Source organism: Delphinus delphis, chromosome 16 (assembly GCF_949987515.2).
Source record: "Delphinus delphis chromosome 16, mDelDel1.2, whole genome shotgun sequence".
NCBI classification, from domain to species: domain Eukaryota; kingdom Metazoa; phylum Chordata; class Mammalia; order Artiodactyla; family Delphinidae; genus Delphinus; species Delphinus delphis.
The window spans coordinates 33223949-33245139 of NC_082698.1; the positions used below are offsets into that span (position 1 = coordinate 33223949).

Below are 21191 nucleotides of genomic sequence, written 5' to 3' on the forward strand. Positions count from 1 at the left end.
ATGAATCACATGCTTTATAACTTTTTGTTAGTCACTTAAAATTCTTTTTGGAGAGAAGTGTGAAAATAAATTTCAGCAATTAACAAAGACGTCAATGAGCAAACAAAAAAACTTAAACACTTAGAATGATCCTCTGTGACTGTAATTCTGTGATTGGAGGCCATCTCCACCCTAGGAAGGAGGTTTGTTACGAGTTCAAGCTTCCTTGTCGCAAAACTTTCCTCCAGTTATGAGGCTGCCCCTTAGCAATGATACACTTGGCAACCTGTACCAGGTAACTGCTTTCCCAGGTGCGCCCACTCCACCTGGGCCCACACGGTGGGAAGATATGAACAGTGGAGGGTATGTCGTCCTTCCCTCTTTCTCTTCTCACTTTCCCATCCCCCTGCTAGAACTTTTACTCCTGCTGAATTGCTTTGTGTTGAGTCTATAGCATTCTGATGCCCTGCACTGATTCTGTCTGCCACGGATTTTTTCTACCCAGGCCACCATTGACCTGGTGATCGGCTATGATCCACCTTCAGCTCCACATCCGGATGACCCCAGTGGGACCAGCGTGCCAGGCTTGGGAGGTAAGCTGACCCTCCTGAAGGCCCAGCCTACACCAGGGGGGATCTACTAATGGCATACAAGGACTCTCCAAGGAAGCTCTCCTTGTCACTATACTCTCTGTAGCTCCCTGCCCACCTAGACAGGGCCCCATGAGGCAGGTGGAGCTGCCCTGAACTGGACATTACAAGAGTTTACCAAATGCCCTTCAAAGGAGAGGGGACAGCAAGGCAGTCCTTTACTGTTGCCAAAATTCGGTGACAGAATACCGGTGCCAGATTAAATCTTGGAGACAGAGTTTTGGGTGAAGTAGAAAGAAATAGCTTTATTGCTTTGCCAGGTAAACGGGGCCACAGGGGGCTGATGCACTCAAGATTGTGTGTCCCACCCTGGAGGGGGTAGTGAGGAATCTTATAATGTTCAAGGAGCAGGGCGTGATCAGCTCGTGGGCATTCTTCTGATGGGTTGATGGTGAGGTAATTGGGAGTCAGCATCATCAACCTCCTGTTTCCAACGGGTCTGGGGTCTGCATGCTTGTGGACAGCATACAGTTAACTTCTTCCATCTGGTGGGGGGTTTCAGTATCTGCAAAGCAGCTCAAAGGACACGGCTCAGAATAGTATCTGTAGTCCTTGAGGAAGAACTAAAGGTCCCTGACTTTGTTTAACAGCTAAAGTATTATTATTTTGTCTTGCTTGACTGTTGTTCTTTCTTTCTGCATTTTCTCACTTCTCTGATTAAATTTGTTCTGTGACTAAAGTTTTTCTACAGACAAAAGGCAGGCGGAGGACATGGGCGGGGTCTGTTCTGGGAAGGCCTCATAGGGTCCTGCTTGGTTACATGACTGAGCAGCCTCACGTGAGCCCATCCGGCAGAAGGTCCCAGGCAGGGCTTTGCTTTGGGTTTGTAGCTTGCACCCCATGCACTGTTGCCTGGTTGTGAGTCTCAGGAGTGGCCTGTGTGTCTTCACAGTGTCTTCACGTGTCACTGTGGCCCTTCACGTGTCTTCACCTCCTAAATGTGCCATCGCCAGGCTGCGCGCTCAGCCGCCAGTCTCGTGGTCGGAGCCCCTGGATTGGAGCCTCTCTCTCCCTTGGCCCTGACCCCCTCCCGCCTCCGAACAGCCCCTCGGTCCTTTAACCAACCAAGTGCTTCCTGCCGCACAACCCACCTCGTGCTCCTTGTTCACGGACGTGGGTTGTGGGTCATTCAGGGCCACCAGATGCTGCTTTGGATGGGGTTGGAGCGTGGGACTCGGGGTGGGTTTTGGGCCACAGGTGGAGGGCAGTCTACAAGACAGTCAGGCCTTTCACGCAGCTGAGTCCGACCTCCTCTTAGCGTCTTCCCAGGGTGACGGGATGCTAGACGTGTCTCTGTAGCTTCCTCTGCGCAGAGGGGTCTCACCAGACGCCCCCGTCTTCCCAGCCTTGGCGTGCACCCCAGGGAGGGAGGGCCCACTCGCCCCGCCTTGAAATCCCTCATCCTGGGTGGGCACCCTGGCCCTGGTTCCTGCCAGGCCTGGTTCTTCCGTTCCTGGCTTCTCTGAGTTTTTCTTGGTTCTGAACTCAGCTCTCTGGTCACCTGAGGGGTCTCCTTGGCACCTGTGGCAGCACCTCCCTTTCTGCCCTGTGATGTCTCTGCCCCCTTCCTGTGTGACGTCTTGTCTGCCTCAGCCCCATCCCAGCCATTGCCCCTGCTCGCCCAGCCCACAGATGGCCCGATATTAAGGTTTGGGCCCATTAATTGACCACGTAGTTGTGTGTCCAGCATGGGTCACCTGGCCCCTTCTTCCCTGGGGACATTTGGGCCTGACGTAGCCCCTTACCTCTTATAAGGGTACCAGCACATCAGCAATGCGCTCTGCCTCCACCCTCTGCCCACCGGCGCCACGGGCACGCTGCTCTGTCCTTGGACACTCTCGGCCCCGCAAGGGCCCTGTGGTGGCTTAAGAACATCTGTGGCTCCCTTTGCTGCCAGAGCAATGATGACAGATACACCACAGAGGAAACAGCGCGGTCCTGAGCGGCATGCCAGCAGGGGCTGAACCAGGTGGTCCGACCAATTTCTTTCTCCTCCGCCGATGCCTGCCGTCACCAACGTTTGCTTCGGCCTCGGAAGGGCAGTAGGAACTTACAGGCCCAAAGTGGCAGCCCCAGCTGGTGGGCTCTCTGGTGTAGCCGCTGAATTGGGAGGACCAGGGTGCCTTTTCTCACACTGATATTTTTCCTAAGCCAGATCCTATTTATTAGTTTCCTAAGGCTGCTGTAATAAAGGACCACAAACTGGGTGGCTCAAACTATAGAAATGTATCTCTCGCAGGCCTGGGTTCTAGAGGTCTGAAATCGAGGACTCTAAGAGAAATTCTGTTCCATGCCTGTGTCCCAGCTTCTGGTGGTTGCTGCCGATCCTTGGTGTCCCTCGGCTTGTAGACCCATCACTCCAGTCCCTGCCTCTGTCATGACACCGTGTTCTCCCTGTGTGTCTCTGTCTTCACGTGGTGCTCTGTGTGTCCATGTCCAAATTTCTCATGTCTTATAGGGATACCAGTCATTGGATTCGGCCCACCCTAATCCAGTGTCCTCTCAGGTTAACTTGATTACATCTACAAAGACCCTATTTCCAAGTAAGATCACATTCTGAGGTTACAGATGGGCAAGACTTTTGGGAGGACACTATTCAGCCCTGTATACTGGTAGATAAAAGACAGTTCCATTATGTTTATTCCATTTCAAGAGCCAAAATGTTAAATGGGCCCTTTTGAGGTACCCCTTGAGCCGGGCCTTTAGGAAAAAAATAGCACTGAGGTTCATTCAAGTAGAAAGAGTAAACTTACAGTTCACAGTGAACTGGCATCACACAACTTCTTAGTATTTATGGGGTACAGAAATTGGTTGCTGGGTTTCCTTACCCATTGCTCAGTGCTGCAGTGAGGGTGGTAATTCTTTAAAATACAGCTCCTCCCCTCCAGGAACTTGCAGTCCAGGTTTGGAGACAAGACTTTTTTTTTTCTGAAGGTGTAACGTTATGGATAAGAGCAAGGGCTTTGGGGTCACACTAGCCTAGGTTAGATGCTATGTCTATTGTTAATTAGCTGTGTGACCTTGGGTAAGTCACTAAACTTGTCTGAATCTCAGTTACTCTACTGTAAGGTGGGGGAGAACAGTAGCACATCATGAAGTGGTTGCAAGGATTAAATGAGATAATGCATAGAAAGCACTTAGCCCAGTGCCTGGCATAGAGTACGTTCTACCTTAATGTGGTCTTTATTATTATTATTATCACAAAAACAATTCTGGGTAGCTGTAGTTATGAGCTCAGTTGAGTGCCACAGTCTGTATGAACATTCAGATTGTTTCCTCTAAAAAGCAGAGTTATTAGAAAAGAATGGTCTGCTTTGGCTCAGAGTCATGTTGAGATGACTAAATGCTTTTTTGTTAAATATCTTAAAAAAGGGGGGTGGGTTGTGTCCTAATGGACCAGGAAGACTTTGAGAATAAGCAGTTTATCAAGCTGTTGGGAGTATAGGGGGAGGTCCCATCTCCTGAGAAGGACCCTTGTAAGCCCAAGCTCAGAAAACACGCCATTTCCCCAGAGCAACGACTGCTTCCTTAGAAATGAGAAAAGCACTAACTCTTGAAATTTTAAACCCACTGGGGAGAAAACCCTTGCCATCCAGGCTCCCTTTGCCCAAGGCTCCTCTCTTCACCTCTTGGGTTGTCTGGGCAGCACAAGTCAAGCTCCAGCAGTGCTTGTGGACTGAGTCCCCCATCCTCTTAGGAAGCTAGCTGGTTTCCAGCGGGTTCCAATGGCAGGTGGCCAAGGTCTGCCTCAGAAGTTCTTTTTAATACCTGATACTGCTGGACGGAGATAGGAAATGAGCCAGAACTTGGGTTCCTTTTATTTGGATTTCAAAGAACATTAGCAAGTGCTGGCCTGCAAATGAGCTGTGTCCGCAGGGCAATTTTATGTTTAAGTGTGAAATGACAGAGTGAAATTTATTTATTTGAAAAAGGAACAGGTTTCTTTGATCTGGAGGTGCCATCTTTGTTCTATGAGATTAACATTCACCACAGCTGGTGGTGAATAATTTCATAATCTGGCTAAAAGAAACTTAAAAAAATCTTTTAATGTCGTAAATTATCTGGATTTTTTTTTTAACTTTTTTTAATTTGGCCGCGTAGGGTCTTAGTTACAGCACGTGAGATCTTTCGTTGCAGTGCGTGGGCTCCAGAGCTCACAGGCTGAGTAGTTGTGGCATGCGGGCTCTCTAGCTGTCCCGCAGCAAGTGGGATCTTAGTTCCCCGACCAGGGATCTAACCTGCGTCCCCTGCATTGGAAGGTGGATTCTTAACCACTGGACCACCAGGGAAGTCCCTATCTGGATGTTTTAAGATAAAACTTTTTTTGTCTTAATGTGAAATTCAACTAAGCAAAGATATCTTTGAGTACTTAGTACAACTCCATGTTAGGGAAGACACTAAGGAAAACAACCCAACACCTTACAGTCTTGGGGGAAATAAGAGCAATAAACATGAGACAGAAATAACAACAAGGCAGCCACACCTCCTGCTATCACAGACCTTAACATGAACGGAACATCTGGCCAAGAAACTGGTTTTTTTCACTTTCCTTAAATTGACTCTTTAAAAATCTTTACCATTTTGTATAAAAGTAACGAGTCCACTCCCTCTAATTTAAATATCAATAGATCTTTTCAAATTTTAAAACATGAACTCATTGGGGGTGTTTTTTGAGTTCAAAAGCATATCTGCTTATAAAAATATAAACATCACAGGGGATATAAGACACAGGAACATACAAATCTCTTGTAGTCCCAACCTACGATAACCGCTATTCACCACGACTGATATTGATTTTAAAGGTTACCATCCACATAGTGGGATCTGCAAAGAAGAAATTTGAAATGTTAATGATAGAAAACAAAAGTGAAGATTTTCAGGAAAATTCACCTCTGCAAGTTGAAGAAACTAATTATGACCATAGACCACGGGAATTGAATACTTCAGAGGTTCGTGGGTTTTTGCTTTTTGGTTTTTTAAGACTCTTTTTTAAGAGAAGTTTTAGATTTACCACAGAATTGAGAAGAATATACAGAGATTTCCCGAATGCCCTCTGCCCCCACGTATGCATAGCCTTCCCCATTATCAATGTCTCTCACCAGAATGGTGCATTTTTTTTCTTTTTTAACAAAGGATGAACCTGAATGGACGCATCGTAATCACCCAAAGTCCATCGTTTACCTCAGAGTTCACGTTTGGTGTTTTACGTTCTACAGGTGTGGACAAATGTATAATGGTCTATATCTATCATCATAATATCATACAGAATATTTTAACTGCCCTAAAAATCATCTGTGCTCTGCATATTCGTCGTCTACCCGCACACACCCCCAACCTTTGGTAACCACTGATCTTTTTATTGTCTCCATAGTTTTGCCTTTTCCAGAGTATCACAGAATTGGAATTATACAGCATGCAGTCTTTTCAGATTGGCTTCTTTCACTTAGTAATGTGCATTTAAGGTTCCTCCATGTCTTTTCATGACTTGATAGCTCTTTTTCAGTGCTGTATAATACTCCATTGTCTGGATGTACCGCAGTTTAGTTATCCATTCACCTACTGAAGGATATCTTGGTTGCTTCCAAGTTTGGCAATTATGAGTAAAGCTGCTATAAGTTTCCATGTGCAGGTTATCCATGTGCAGGTTTTTGTATGGACCTAAGTTTTCAACTCCTTTGGATAAATGCCAGGGAGCATGATTCCTGGGTGATAGGGTAAGAGTATGTGTAGTTTGTAAGAAACCACCAAACTGCCTTCTGAAGTGGCTGTACCAGTTTACATTCCCACCAGCCATGGATGAGAGTTCCTGTTGCACCAGCATTTGGTGTTGACCGTTCTAATAGCTGTGTAGTGGTATCTCATTGTTTTAATTTGCATTTTCATGATGACATATGATGTGGAACATCTTTTCCTATGCTTATTTGCTAACTGCATATCTTTGGTGAGGTTTCTGTTAAGGTCTTTGGCCCATTTTTTACAGGTTGTTTGTTTTCTTATTGTTGATTTTTTTTAAAATTAACTTATTTTTTGGCTACGTTGGGTCTTGGTTGCTGCGTGCGGGCTTTCTCTAGTTGTGGCGAGCGGGGGCTACTCTTCATTGCGGTGTGCAGGCTTCTCATTTGCGGTGGCTTCTCTTGTTGCGGAGCATGGGCTCTAGGCGCATGGGCTTCAGTAGTTGTGGTACGCAGGCTCAGTAGTTGTGGCTCATGGGCTCTAGAGTGCAGGCTCGGTAGTTGTGGCACATGGGCTTAGTTGCTCTGCGGCATGTGGGATCTTCCCAGACCAGGGCTCGAACCTGTATCCCCTGCATTGGAAGGTGGATTCCTAACCACTGCACCTCCAGGGAAGTCCCTATTGCTGAGTTTTAAGATTAAGAGTTGTTTGTATATTTTGGATAACAGTCCTTTATCACATGTGTCTTTTGCAAATGTTTCCTCCACTTCTTGGCTCGTTTTCTAATTCTCTTGATATTGTATTTCACAGAGCAGAAGTTTTTAGTTTTAATGAAGGCCAGCTTATCAATGATTGCTTTCATGGATCAGGTCTTTGGTTTGTATCTAAGGGGTTCCCTTTTAAGGAATGCTTTCCTGAAGCTCTTATTTCGAAATGACAAAGGTTGAAGAGCCTGGGGCATAGGTGGCTTAACTGAAAGTGTGTGGTGTCAGAAGGTCTGCTTTTCATTGCCTACCTCTGAGACTTTCCCCATGACAGAGGGGTGGACTGACTCAGGCCACTGGCTTGACCTTCTGAAAACCTGTTACTTTGCCAACTTGATTTGCCAGATGTCATTTAACTTGACTGGAGCCTACATCCCCATGACCAGAATAAACTACTTTTAAAATCTCACATCTATTTTTGAAGAACAATCTGTTAAAAGTATACATTGTTCAATGCTAGAAGTGCAAAAAAAAAAAAACGAAAAACATTCATAGCCAGAGTTGGCCACTTCAAATTCATTTCATTCCATGAACACCAGAGTCACTTTGCTTGAAGTTAAATTCAATCTGGTTCAGAAAACATTTACTGATACCTGTCTGTAGAGCATACAGAGGTGAGAAAGGTATTGTTTGCCACCAGGAGCTTGTGTTTCAATAGAAAGGTAAGATATAAACATGAATAACTATAGGTCAGAGCTGAATCTAATAAATTCCTCAAGGGAAGACTAAGCTAATTATTATGTGGGAAACAATTTCTTAGAGAAAGTGCTTTTTCAGCTGTGTATTTCAGCTGTGTATCCTTACCGCCTAGTACGGCACTTGGAAAACCACAATGTCCAATAAATGCATGGTTGATTGAATGATGGATGAGCAATAGATACGGTTTAAATTTTTGTTCAAGAGGCGCATTTTGGTGAACACTAGTGTATAGGCCAAAGTGACTGATTCATTCAGAGGAGTAATAAAAGGGAAGCATGTTCCTGAGGGCCGGGAGTGCCAGACTGAGACATTTGTCCTTGATGAGCAGACCTTGAGGGTCCATGGGAAGTTTTCTGAACAAGGCACTGTCTTGTTCAGAGCCGCCCTGGAATGTGATCAGTGTGTTAGAACATCATTGCAGGCACTGTTTCCACGATTAGGTCTCTAATTGGCTTTGTCCAGCAAACTGATTGTATTAGGCCATTCCCCCCCCCCCGACCCCAGGATATTTAGGAAAGTCAAAGTGATGATAATAAACAAATAGTTCTTAAATTTTAGAGACATAGTAAAATCATCGGGGGAAATCTTTAAATGTGCAGATTTCCAGCACCTATCTCCAGAGGGTCTAATTTAGCTGATCTGAAGGGGAACCCCCCAATCTGTATGGTTAACAGGAGCTTCCAGGAGATCCTGATGAAGGCTGATTATGGAGCTCACTTTGAGAAGCCATGGAGCTGAGCATTTTACCTGGTTAACATTATCTTGTCCTGATCCAGGCAGAGCTCTTTGGGCAGCATTTCCTAGCTTGGCTCACAGCCTCCATCAGTCAAAGGTAGATGCTGCCAGAATTTCCCTGCCAGCCTGTGTTTGCAGCACTGTTTGGTTACAGGCACTTTTACGGTACCTTTGCTTTGGTCAATGTATTGGAACTGTTCCAGAAGATTCTCAGGGCCCATATAGTGCCATTTACCCAAAAATCAGAGTGAAAGGTCATGAATTGCTTATGGTTGAATGCAGATACTTATTTGTATAACTTTTAGCATGTTAGAAACCCAGCAAAGTTATTATTCAACATTCCAGCTAAATCAGCATATTATCTCCAAAATGTCTTCATGCTTAGAAACTTACTCTCTCGTGTTCTGCTTTGTACTTTTTAACTTCCACTGATGATACCATACCAGCCTTCTCCTGACTTTGCAATGACCTTTGGCCGAAGGTAATTAAATTCTGCCTTAACCAGTACGACCATTTAACAAGACCTCGTCATGAGAAGCAAAATTAATATCACAGGCAGAGACTGGCATTCTAGGACTCTGGAAAAACAGGGTTGCTGTGGGGAAATAGTAAATATTGACCAAAAAAAAGCAAAAATATTCATAAAGAAAGGGGTCTCCATGGAAGAGGATTAGGTGGGATCGTGGCCCAGTTAGTGTTTAGGTGGAAAAGATGAGAGGCTTGGGAAGTGTTTGGATACAGAAGCCTGCTGGCTAGGGTAGTCCTGGCCACCCTGATTGCCTATTTTCTCTGTGAAATAAGAAGGAAGGTCGGTAGCTGATGGTGAGAAGGATAGAGAGAATGTTGGAAGCTTTCAAGGTGCAAAACAGGTGGGAGTTCAGAAAGGTGAAGGGATTTGACCTTGTTGGCTAATCAATGGCCATTTCAAACCAGGATTTAGGAGAACTTGGACATAGGTACTTTGGAAACATGGTAGGATAGCTGGGCAATCCTGTGGGTCCACTGAAGGTTTGAGATCATGAAATTAAAGTGACACTAGTCAGTAAGGTGTGTGTTCAAGTTCAGTTACCTTTGTGAATGAGTGTAGTAAGTGGAGAGTCAAATGAACCAGGTGAGTATGATGAAGTGAGGGGAAGGGAGGGATTGAGGGGCACTTAGAGGAGCGATTGCAGTGTTAGATCCCAGAATCTAACAGCTTAGGAGAAAAGAACATGAAGTGGGGGGCAGGGGATGTGATGTGGTCCATAGATTGGGGCAGCCTATGTGACTGCACACTGTGGACTGGAGTCATAGAAAGAACAAACTGGAAAGATACAAAAGATGGCCACTGGAGTCCTGTCTACACAGAAACTCGGAATGTGAACTTTTTTGAGAATAGGGTCTTTGCAGATGTAATCTGTTAAATGAGGTCATACTGGATTAGGGCAGGCCCTAAATCCAATGACCGGTGTCCTTATGAGAATAGGTGAGAACCCACAGACACACAGGGGAGGAGGCCATGTGACAACAGAGACAGAGGTTAGAGTGATGCAGCCATGAGCCAGGGCACACCAAGGACTGCCAGGAGCCACCAGCTACTAAGAGGCAAGGAAGTCTTTTTCTCTAGAGGCTTCCAAGGGAGCATGGCCCTGCCAACATCTTGATTTTGGAATTCTGGGTTTTGGAACTGTCAGAGAAGAAATTTTTTTTTTTTTTTTTTGGTGGTACGCGGGCCTCTCACTGCTGTGGCCTCTCCTGTTGCGGAGCAGAGGTTCTGGACGCACAGGCTCAGCGGCCACGGCTCACGGGCCCAGCCGCTCCACGGCATGTGGGATCCTCCCGGACCGGAGTTCGAACCCGCGTCCCCTGCATCGGCAGGCAGACTCTCAACCACTGCACCACCAGGGGAGCCCAAATTTTGGTTGTTTTAAGTCACCCAGTTGGTGCTACTTTGTTACAACAGCCCTAGGAAGCAAATACAACCAGCAACTTCCTATTCAGTCAGCAGTTCCTAACTTTTGCCTTTTGTGGTCATGAAACACTCATACTTTGTAGATCCTCTTGGCTGTGTTCCAGGGCATGCCTGGGTCTCAATATGGGGCAGGGCACGCCAGTTCAGTGGCTAATGTTGGGTAATTTCACAACTTGTGCAGTAGGGTGTGTTCGGCAGTGCCCTAAGGGCCCTGGTCATTCTTTGTGGAACACTTAGGGTGTTAGCATTGTTTAATTCTGTGTGGCTTCCTGCCACATAAAGGGGCGATTTCCTGCTCAGACAGCCTTTTGCTGCTACGTAGAGATGCAGGTGGTAGACAGGACTTGGTGTGGTTTCCCTCTGATCCATCCCTTCAGCCTGAAGTCTGACAGTAGAAGGTTTCCAGAAGAAATTGGCTCTTTGTTACCTGCAGTCTGTTTCTGGAACATCCATCAGGAGCTTAAAGAGGATTTGTTCAGAGTCCAGCACCACAAAGGGCTACGATTTACCCCTTCTTTTGCCATAAACAACCACCAACCCCAAGTGGAACAGTCCACAGCAGGGAGGAAATCTCACTTGGGCCCAAGGTGGTCCAAGAAAGTTCATGTTAGTTGTTGGAAGAGCCTTAAAGTCATGTGGCCCAGCCATTGCCCAGTCTGGAACAGGTTTGCACAGGGGAGCCTGACTGTCCGTGCTTCCCTGAGGCTGGTGCCAGGGTTGGGAAGAGTGCCCCCGCCCCCCGGCATCTGGGTGCCCTCTCCCGCGAGCCTTGCGGGAGCTTTGCCAAACTGCTGGAGAACTCTAGAAGGCTCAGGCAGGGGTCAGGATGTCCTCGTTCGTTTGTTTCCTCGATCCACATTCATCAAGCCCCTGCTATGTACTAGAAGGGTGCGTGTCAGGCACAGGGCAGGTACAAAGAAGAAAAGGGCAAGCCCCCAGCTTCTGAAGAGTAGATGGTAGTGGGGAGGCGCACAGGTTAATAACAGGTACAAGACTGGTGAGGACTGGACAGAACAATGTGTGGTAGACACGAGAGGCGGGACTCACTCTATCCGGTGGGGGTGGTGGGGACAGACCAAGACAGTATTTCATCTGGAACTTGAGGGAGGTGAGGAAGCTGCCTGGTAGAGAAGAGGAAGGACATTCTGAGAGCTTGGATCCGGGCCCCAGGCAAACCCTTCTTTTGAAGCCTCTTAAAGAATAGGGAAGAGGAGGCCCGGGTTATCACGCAGAGGTAGCTATTCTCCGCTTGTGGCTTCTGTGGGGTTTCCTGGTGTCATGACAAAGATGTTGAGGAACTAGGAGCACAGCATCACCTTCACCTGCAGCCTGGTTCTAGATCCAGTCTTAAACCAGTGAGGGAGGGCAGGGATGTGGTCTTGGTTTTAGCTCAGCTCCTAATAACCTAACAAGTTGCTTCAGCTTTCTGGACCTCAGTTTTCCTACCTATAAAATGGGGTGAGGGGCAGGTTAGATGAGGATCTTTAAGGTCCCTTCTAGTCTAAATTCTGTAGGTCTGTGACTCCTTGAAAGACTGAAGTGTGGCTCCAGAGAATGTTGGGTCAAAAGAACCAGAGGGCTGAGGAACAGAGCGGGACGCACACTTGATGAATTGGAGACAAAGAGGGGGGCCTCGAAACACCCTGAAAGTATTTAGTCAGAGCGCCAGCAGGAGAGCTGCACAGTTCAGAGAAGTATGCGTGGACCCTAGTGTCCAATGCCGTGGAAGGTGAAACATGAGGATTCAGAAAAGGGCCCTGAGCTTGGCAAGAAGAGGTTCGCGGTTGCCCTTTGCAGAACAAGTGCCGGGCTTAGATGGGATGAGAATGAATGGAGGGGTGGTGAGGGGGAAGTTTCCTCCTGGACTAAACTCTGAGGCAGTACACTGGGGGGACCTTTTACTTCCTTGTGGTTGCCCCTTTCTTACTCTAGGCCCTGTCCCCCGTGCTGCTCACTTGCTGCCCCCCACCCCCTCCCCTTAACTGCTCACAAAAAAAAAAGAAAAAGGAAGAAAAGATTAATTCGCTGCGTTGTGCTGTGCCAGGCACAGTATTAAAGGCCTTGCATATAGATTAATTTTATTTTTACAATAATCTAGTGGTAAATACTATTATTTCCCCCTTTTTACAAATGAGGAAACTGAAACAGAAATTAAGAGACTTACTCAGACTCACATAGCTCAAAACTGGGATTCCAACCCCAACAGCACGACTCCAAAGCCCAAGCTTTAAGAGCCGAGCTACACGGCGATTTGATGGAACTAATTCATACTGTGATGTGAGTGACTGGCCGGTGCCTCCATATTGAAATTGTCTCCTACGTGATTTTGTGTTGTAAAGGAGGAGATTCAAGATCCAAAGGTAGGGAGTGCAAATGCTGGTATTTTTTAGACAAGGTAGTTAGTTGGTCTTTTAGTCTCTCTTAAATTATATTGTACAGATTACCAGGAGTTCAAACTTTTTGTCTATTAAGAAAAAAATAACTGAAGTTTGTCATTGAGTTTTAAAGAGTTTGTGAATAATAAAAAGGGGAGATATAGAAGGCAGAGTTGATTTTTGTTATTTTAGGAGAGAAAGATCTGTGTATATCTGAAGGCAGAGGGGTGGTCCCTATGGGGAAGGAGCCACTGGAGGTACTTGAAAGGGGGGACATTTAAGGGGTCCCCAAAGAATCAGCAGGGAGTGGGATCTCAGGCATGGGGAGGGGGTTCACTTGAAACACATTTTCCCCCTGAGGGTGAAGAGAAGCTAGGGGACAGATGTGTATGGAAGTGACAGACCAGGAGGGTGAAGAGAGTGCGTGATGACCAGCTTGGTCTCCATGGCAAGAAGCTGGGGGTGAGTTTCTCATCTGCCATGAGGGTGGAGAGGGCATTTGCGAATCAGGAGGCTCAGGCAGAAAGGAGACCGCACAAAACCTCATGAGTAAAGATCTAGAGGAAAGATCTGTAGCGGGAAGGGTGGAGTTGAAGTATTCCCTGCAAGGCTTCAATGTTCCCCGGCATTTCCCCACCTTGCCGTCCTACTGCAGGAAGGCCCCTGACCTCAGGCAGGGTTCCCAGGTTAGAAGTGAGTGATTCCTGGCTGGGTCCATTCGCACCATCTCCTCGCTCTCCCCATGGCCTCTGACGTTCCCCTGTCACCTTGAAGACAGCCTGAATGAGTGCTCTGATGCACGTGGACACATTTTCCTAAAGAAGCAGTATCTGAGTCACAACTCCTCCCAAGTCAGTGTCACCAAGAGGTGTCTCCTTCACCTGCTGCCTCAGGAACACGGAAAACCCTCTTGGGTCCAGGAAGCCAGAGTGTTCACATGCATGCAGGGTGAGGGCCATCTCTGACTGATCCCTTTTTGGTGTTTTAGGAGAAGAAGAGGAGGGTGGCGGTGATGAGGACGGGTTGGACAGTACGGTCAGGGGCCCAGGGCCCAGGGGGCCGGGACGGATGGTGTCGGAAGCTCACCTTGCCCGGAGGCTCACGAAAGGGAAGAACAGCCGGTGGATGCTGTCCAACAAGCCACAGGACTTCCAGGTAGGAACAGCCCGAGGGGCCGTATTCCCGTTGTACCAACACTGTTGCCCAGCTTCTGGCAATTGTGGTGTTGCCGGAAGAGCTTCTGCCTGTGGGCAGTGGCTCAACTAATAAAAAGAGATGTCAGGGCACAAACCCAATAAGAAGAGCTCCCCGTCTTGCTTCTGCAAGCAGCAGTAGATGTAGTCGATCCACATGAGGCTCTTCAGAGAAATAAAATCCCCTTCGGTGGTAGGAAAGAGCTAATCAAAGAATAGAGTCACAGGTATTGTGTTTTTCACAGCTCTGGCGACTTCCTTGGGAGACAGCCATGGATTGAGTTGGTACCTCCCAGGGCTCAGGAAGACCAAGTAGGAGGCTGGGGTCTGAGCAGCAGCCTCCGTCGTGTCCTGTGCTTTCCTGGGCCAGCTCTGGACTATTGCAACCCCACTACTGATCTTGGTTTTTGCAGCCCAACCCCAGTTCCCATCATGAGAATAAGCGCAGGTGGCTGCCCCCAGTCTGCAAGCACAGGACATTGCAAGGCTGCGCTGGCCTGGTTTCAGCGGTCCTGACAGTTGAATGAGCTGAGGCCACACCTGAGGATTCTCTTACATGCCGTGCTGGGAAAGGCTCAGTGACGACTCCTCTCCTGTGCTTGTAGATCCGTGTCTGGGTGATCGAGGGCCGGCAGTTAAGTGGCAACAACATCAAGCCTGTGGTCAAAGTCCACATCTGTGGCCAGACCCACCGAACAAGAATCAAGAGAGGGAACAATCCGTTTTTTGATGAGGTAAACAGGTGAATGCATGTCCTGCTCTGTGAGTCTGTTTTATTTATATGCACCTTCCCGGCTTCCACCCACCTCTCCCCAGTTCCCTGTGGGAGGGGAACACCTGTGCACGCACAGTACAGAGTTCCGGTGTTAAACGTTCTGCTCTAAGAACCACTGGGTCTTGAAATCAAGTGGCCTGCTTTGCCGCTGGTTCTCAGAGCGGCCAGTGTCTTTCCACTGGTTTTGCAACAACTTCTGGAGGGAGACCTTTCTAATGGGTCCTCGCAACCCTTACGATGGAGCACACAAAGCACTTACACCTGCCTTTGCTCTTTTTAATTAGCAGATGTCTCTGAGGGGTGACTCCATGTAGCTAAGTAACCCGATTTTCAAAGGTGTCAAAACCTACTTGACTGTAAAAATAATATAGGTTAAAAAAAGCAGTTATGAGCAAAAAGGGTTTTTTCCTCCATACTGAGGTTGTAGCCTGTTCTGTTGACCTCTTCTGCAACACTCCTCAAAAATACTGAATACCTTGACAGTTGTCTTCAATGCCACAAAACTCCACGTTTAGGACTCTGAAGAGAAATGATAAGTTTGGGGAATTTTTCGGAGTCCAGCCTTACTCTGCTGAGGAGATGCATTTCTGAGGTTCCTTGGGTCTCATGCTCTGGTCTCTGAGGTCAGGCCCTTGGTACCACAGGTCCTCTTAGTTCCCTACAGCTTGTAATCCCAGCTCTGGCTCTGGTGTTGGTTTTTTTCTGACCTCTATTCACAAAAGGAACCGGTTTCTTCCATGTGGTGCTCCTGTTTCTTTCTCTTTGTTCAACCTGGACCCCAGCTTTTCAAAGGCCCGTCTTATTCTCACCTCTAACTTCTTAGATGAATTGCAGGCAACAGCAGGCAGCTAGGTAGTGTCAAAGCTAACACAGAGGTGGGTGCATATGGAGATGGGGCACTGGAAGTGGACTTCGGGAAAGGCTGGGAGAGAGTCACGTTGGAGGACAAGATTGCAGGGAGGATGAGATATGGGACGACTTGATGCCTAGAGCGTAGGACCCATCCAAGTGTTTATAATGCAGGACAAATATTTACTCAACCTCATTCTGCAGGAATCTCCAGCTCAGAATTTTCCATTTTAATGAATTCTTTTGAGAGTAGATCTCTTGGTAAAAGGGAAGAATCAAATAACTGATTCTCAGACCAATTCGTAAATCAATAAAAGGATTTTACTAAAAAATCCCTAGTTTACACACACATTCTTAACCAAGTGATTAAACTTGGTATCACCAATAATGGGACAAATGGACATGTGTGTCCTGATGTGATATAATGTAAGTAATCAGCGTCATCTGTGTCATTTCTTGTCCAATGGTCAACTTGAACCTAACAATGAGGAAAAATTGACAGAAATCCAGATTGTGAGATATTCTGCAAAGCAACTGGTCTTGATAGAAATAAACAACAAAAATAAGCCAGGAGTATTGTTCTAGATAAAAGGAAACTAAAAAGATACAACAACCACATACAATGTAAGACCCTTGAGTGAATCCTAGATTTATTTATTTACTTATTTATTTTATTCTAGATTTTAAAAAAGCTAAAAAGAACTTTTTTCAGGAAAATTGTAGAAATTGGAAAATTGACCATGTTACATGTTAAATTTCTTGGGTGTGATAATTATATTATGGTTTTATGAAAAGATATCCTTGCTCTTAGGAGATGCATGCAAATGTATTTTTAAGGAGTGAAGTGTTATGTTATCTAGAACCTCCTTCCAGATAGTTCAGTTAATAAAAAAAAAGTGACAAAGCCAAAAGCTAGTGTCCCGAAACGATGACAGTTGGTGAACATAGGTGAAAGATGGTGTTTATTTACAATTTTCATTTTTTTCTGTGAATTTGAAATATTTCTGAGTAAAAAGTAGAAACAAGTCTCAGTTTAAGTAAATGCTCAGTCTTTCTCTCTTAGGACGAAAGTTTATTGGCACATAAACTTTGGCTTTATGGTACAACTTTTTTATACCCAATTTTCATTTCCCAGGGATCAACCTTAAACTTAACTGTAACAATGAGTTAAAATGTGGTCTCTACCGACTCTACTGAGGCCCTAACATTATCTAATGGGCAGAGTTGGCTTTAAAGGTGTTCTGTTAGAAAGAACAAAATTAGAGTCACTGGATAGAAACAATAGCGCTAAAAATGGAAGAGAGTTAACCTCAACTTTCCAGACATGCAAGCCTTAAGCACATGAAATAACCTTAGATCTTTTTTTCCTTAATTAATTAATATTTTGGCTGCGTTGGGTCTTTGTTGCTGCTCAGCCTTTCTCTAGTTGCAGCGAGCGGGGGCTACTTTTCATTGCGGTGGCTTCTCTTGTTGTGGGGCATGGGCTTGCGGGACACGGACTCTGGGCACGTGGGCTTCAATAGTTGTGGCACGCAGGCTCAGTAGTTGTGGCTCGTGGGCTTAGCTACAGTAGTTGTGGCTCGTGGGCTGTGCTACAGCACAGGCTCAGTAGTTGTGGCCCTCGGGCTTAGCTGCTCCATGGCATGTGGGATCTTCCTGGACCAGGGCTCAAACCCGTGTCCCCTACATTGGCAGCCAGATTCTTAACCACTGCGCCACCAGGAAGTCCCTGCCTTAGATCTTTAGTTACCTAGTAGATATCTGGTCCCAAATGAACAATTTTATTTAGTTAAAAAAACACTACAGTTGTTACTTAACTTTTTTTCCTTTTTCTGACCTGCAGAGTTTAAGGTGAAGCTCATGACACTTAACCTGAGGGCCTTTTCCAAGGTCCTTCAGTGGGTTCACGTGGTCACACCTAATTTGGGGTTGTGTCTTGTAGTTTTTTAGGAAGGTCTCCCCCCAAATTGTAGCATCAGATCCCACTAAACCTTAGACTACCCCTGCTGACATTCAAACATTTTTCTCTCGTTTCGACAGTTATTTTTCTACAATGTCCACCTGACTCCTTCTGAATTGATGGATGAGGTCATCAGCATTCGGGTAAGGGGTCCACAGAGTAGGAGGGTAGCGCTCACTAACTGCCGGATGAAGCCGATAATCTTTCCACTGCTCTCCTTTCTTCCAGGTTTATAATTCCCATTCTCTGCGGGCAGATTGTCTGATGGGGGAATTTAAGGTGGGTGTCAACTGTCTGTTTCATTCAACTTACATCAGAGATGGGCACTTTCATAATGAGGAATCTGATTCCCGGCCAGGTCTCAGGATGCCCATCTTGGTGACATCTTAAGGTTATGTGTAAGGCGTTGATGCTATGATTGTTGTTGAAGGCTGGACATGAATGCCTTGGGCGCTAGAAGCTAGTTGAGTGTCCTCTGACCTGGGTCTAGTCAACTTCCAAAGTACAGCACTTACCAGTGTCCTAAAGCAAGATGCCCAGAAACTGGCACACCAGGGCCCTTCAGAGAGTTCCTGCTGTGGATGGAAGCCAGTGAACTGCTACAAAGGGAAGGGTGCTTGACTGTGGCAAGAAGCCCATTACCCAGCTCCACTAGCCAGTGGCCCAGAGCTCTATCTACAAAGCCAGTTACTGTAAACCTGGAGTATGAAAGGCAAGCCAAACCAGGGAGGAGAATCAAGATGCTTTTCCAAGTAACTCACATTGCAGTTAACGACAAAGACTTGGTTGGTGCCTTCTCAGCAATTCTACGTGGAATGGGCTGCTTCTTTTTTTTTTTAATTTATTTTAATTTATTTTATTTATTTATTTTTGGCTGCATTGGGTCTTCGTTGCTGTGTGCAGGCTTCCTCTAGTTGTGGCAAGCAGGGGCTACTCTTCATTGCGGTACACGGTCTTCTTATTGTGGTGGCTTCTCTTGTTGCAGAGGACAGGCTCTAAGCGCATGGGCTCAGTAGCTGTGGCGCACAAGCTTAGTTGCTCCGCAGCATGTAGGATCTTCCCGGCCCAGGGCTTGAACCTGTGTCCCCTGCACTGGCAGGCGGATTCTTAACCACTGCGCCACCAGGGAAGCCCTGGGCTGCTTCTTGAAGGAAGGAGCTCCCAGTCACTAGAAGTCCTAGAAGATGATCTGGGTCTGGCAGACTGTGTTCATACACTGCCACCAACTAGCCACATGTCAACCTGTGTGATCCTTAGTTTCTTCATCTGTAAAATGGGGTCATTGTGAAGACTATGAGAGATAGGATATATAAAGCACCTAGCACAGCACTTGGCATACTGAAGTGCCCAATCAGTGGGTATATTAGTATTAGCATTAATCAGTTGGAGAAAAAGGAGGAGGAATACTGGATAGGTGACTTCCCATAGGGTGACCAAAGTCCAGGTTTGCCTGAGACTGAGAGGTTCCGCAGAATGTGAGACTTTCTGTGCTACTGGAAAAGTCTCAAGCAAACCAGGACACATTGGCCACCATGTCTCTTCCAGCTGTAAGACTAGCTCATTCATTCAAAATGATGGATTGAGAGCCTTCTGTGTGTCACACATCAGGCCAGGCATTGGGTATACAGAGAGGGTAAGATGGAAATGTTGGATCTCAAAGAAGTTTGTCTAGTCAAAAGCCTTATTTTTAAGTGTAATAACGATGGTTTCTAGAAGTGACAAAACTGATTTTAAAATCTGTTTGAACTACTTTACATTATTTTTTCCCCAGATTGATGTCGGATTCATTTATGATGAACCTGGTAAGTAATGTTCTCCCATGAACTTGAAGACTCTGAGAATCTAGAAAATTTGAGGGATCAAGGAGAATCAAAAAAATGTTTTTCTTGATTGAGAAGAGGAAAGGATACTTAGTGGGAATTATGGTAGTAGCAGTTTAGCACGGATGGCTTTTGTTTATTTTTAGTGGTAATCATCCAAATAGTAACGAATAGATAATTTCTCTCTTTTGTTGAGGGTATTTTAACCTTTTCAAAATCAACTTATAAAACCAGTGAATAGAGCTTAGAGTCTTGTTTAAGTCACACCAGGGCAGGACGTGGGTGGGGAGTTAGGGCAAAGCAGAGGACATTAATACAGAGTCTCAGCTGGGGAATTTGGCATATAATGAAGACACATTGGAGGACATGCTTGTTTATCTTACCACAGATGAAATCACAGACCTGTCAGCTTCTCTTTAGAGTATCCCAGTCCTTTTACGCCTTCTTTATTTTAGGTCATGCTGTCATGAGAAAATGGCTTCTCCTCAGTGACCCTGAAGATACCAGCTCGGGTGCTAAAGGCTACATGAAAGTCAGCATGTTGGTCCTGGGAACCGGAGATGAGCCTCCTGTGAGCCCCAAATTCTCTACCCTCTACATTTTTTTCACTAAAAAAGAGGGCTAGGAGTTAAGCCAGTGGGCACCAGTAGTTGTGAAATGGAGCCCAGCTTTCAATCAGTAACTCCAACCCTCCAGTTCCTACAATTTTCCAGTAGTTGTTCTTTTCTTCATGACAGAATTATTATTCCAGCTCACTTAGGCTCCTTCCTGGTGTCTGAGTGGGTTTTTCATTCAGTAAAGATACGTGTGTTTTTAAGACTTCCCCGAAGCACTGCATCTACAGAGCATGGCTCCCTTGCACAATCAGGCATCGCTACCTAAGGGGACAGTTGTTATTCTAGAAAATTGGGCAGCAAGCCAGTGGCCAGAAAGAAATGAGAAGAACTTCAGGAGCTATATCTCTTTCTCTCTTTCTCTACTATTTAGTGCTCAGAAGATTACAAAAGGACATTATTTTCTTGTAGTGTATTGATCAAAGAAACATGAGCATTGATTTTGTAGAGCAGTTTTGAGGTTGAATTGGTGCTGAACTCTTAAGCCCAAAACACAGGAAATCCTAACGAAAACAGTTCTGATTGGTTTTATTTTATAAGCACCAATTTGGCTTCTTCAAGTTCTGCTTTCCTCTGTCTATAATTTGTCATCTTGTGTCCCCAATAGCCTGAGATACAAGATCGTGGTAATGACAGTGATGACGTGGAGAGTAACTTGTTACTCCCTGCTGGCATCGCCCTCCGATGGGTGACCTTCCTGCTGAAGATCTACAGAGCAGAGGACATCCCCCAGAGTACGTATCGATTTAATTCTGCCCCAGGATTGTCAGTTATCTGCGTGATTAGATGTGTTAAAATCATACTTTGAATAGTGATCGGTGTTCCCGCTGTATGGCTTTCTTCTTCTTCTTATATTTTTAAAGATTTTTTTGAAGGAGACATTAACTGAAGCATATGCTAATTGCCTTTCTTAGCGGTAGTTTAGGGTAATAAATTCCTGACTACAGTAGGCCTCCGTTCTTTTTTTTTTTTAATTTTATATATTTTTGGCTGTGTTGGGTCTTCGTTGCTGCGCGTGGGCTTTCTCCAGTTGCGGCGAGCGGGGGCTACTCTTCGTTGTGGTGAGCAGGCTTCTCGTTGTGGTGGCTTCTCTTGTCGCGGAGCACGGGCTCTAGGTGCGTGGGCTCCGTAGTTGCAGTGCGTGGGCTCCGTAG

At 46.0% G+C, this 21191-nt stretch overlaps 1 protein-coding gene across 3 annotated transcripts in view; it reads left to right on the forward strand.

Annotated features, from left to right (window-relative positions):
* MYOF (myoferlin) overlaps positions 1-21191 on the forward strand; it is a 155493-nt gene that overhangs the window by 41055 nt on the left and 93247 nt on the right. For all 3 annotated transcript variants that reach the window (XM_060034462.1, XM_060034460.1, XM_060034461.1), the window contains exons 5-12: positions 485-572; positions 13815-13981; positions 14625-14753; positions 17684-17746; positions 17832-17882; positions 19375-19405; positions 19879-19994; positions 20645-20771. In XM_060034462.1, coding sequence (XP_059890445.1) covers positions 485-572; positions 13815-13981; positions 14625-14753; positions 17684-17746; positions 17832-17882; positions 19375-19405; positions 19879-19994; positions 20645-20771 — 772 coding nt within the window. The remainder of the gene's footprint in view (positions 1-484; positions 573-13814; positions 13982-14624; positions 14754-17683; positions 17747-17831; positions 17883-19374; positions 19406-19878; positions 19995-20644; positions 20772-21191) is intronic.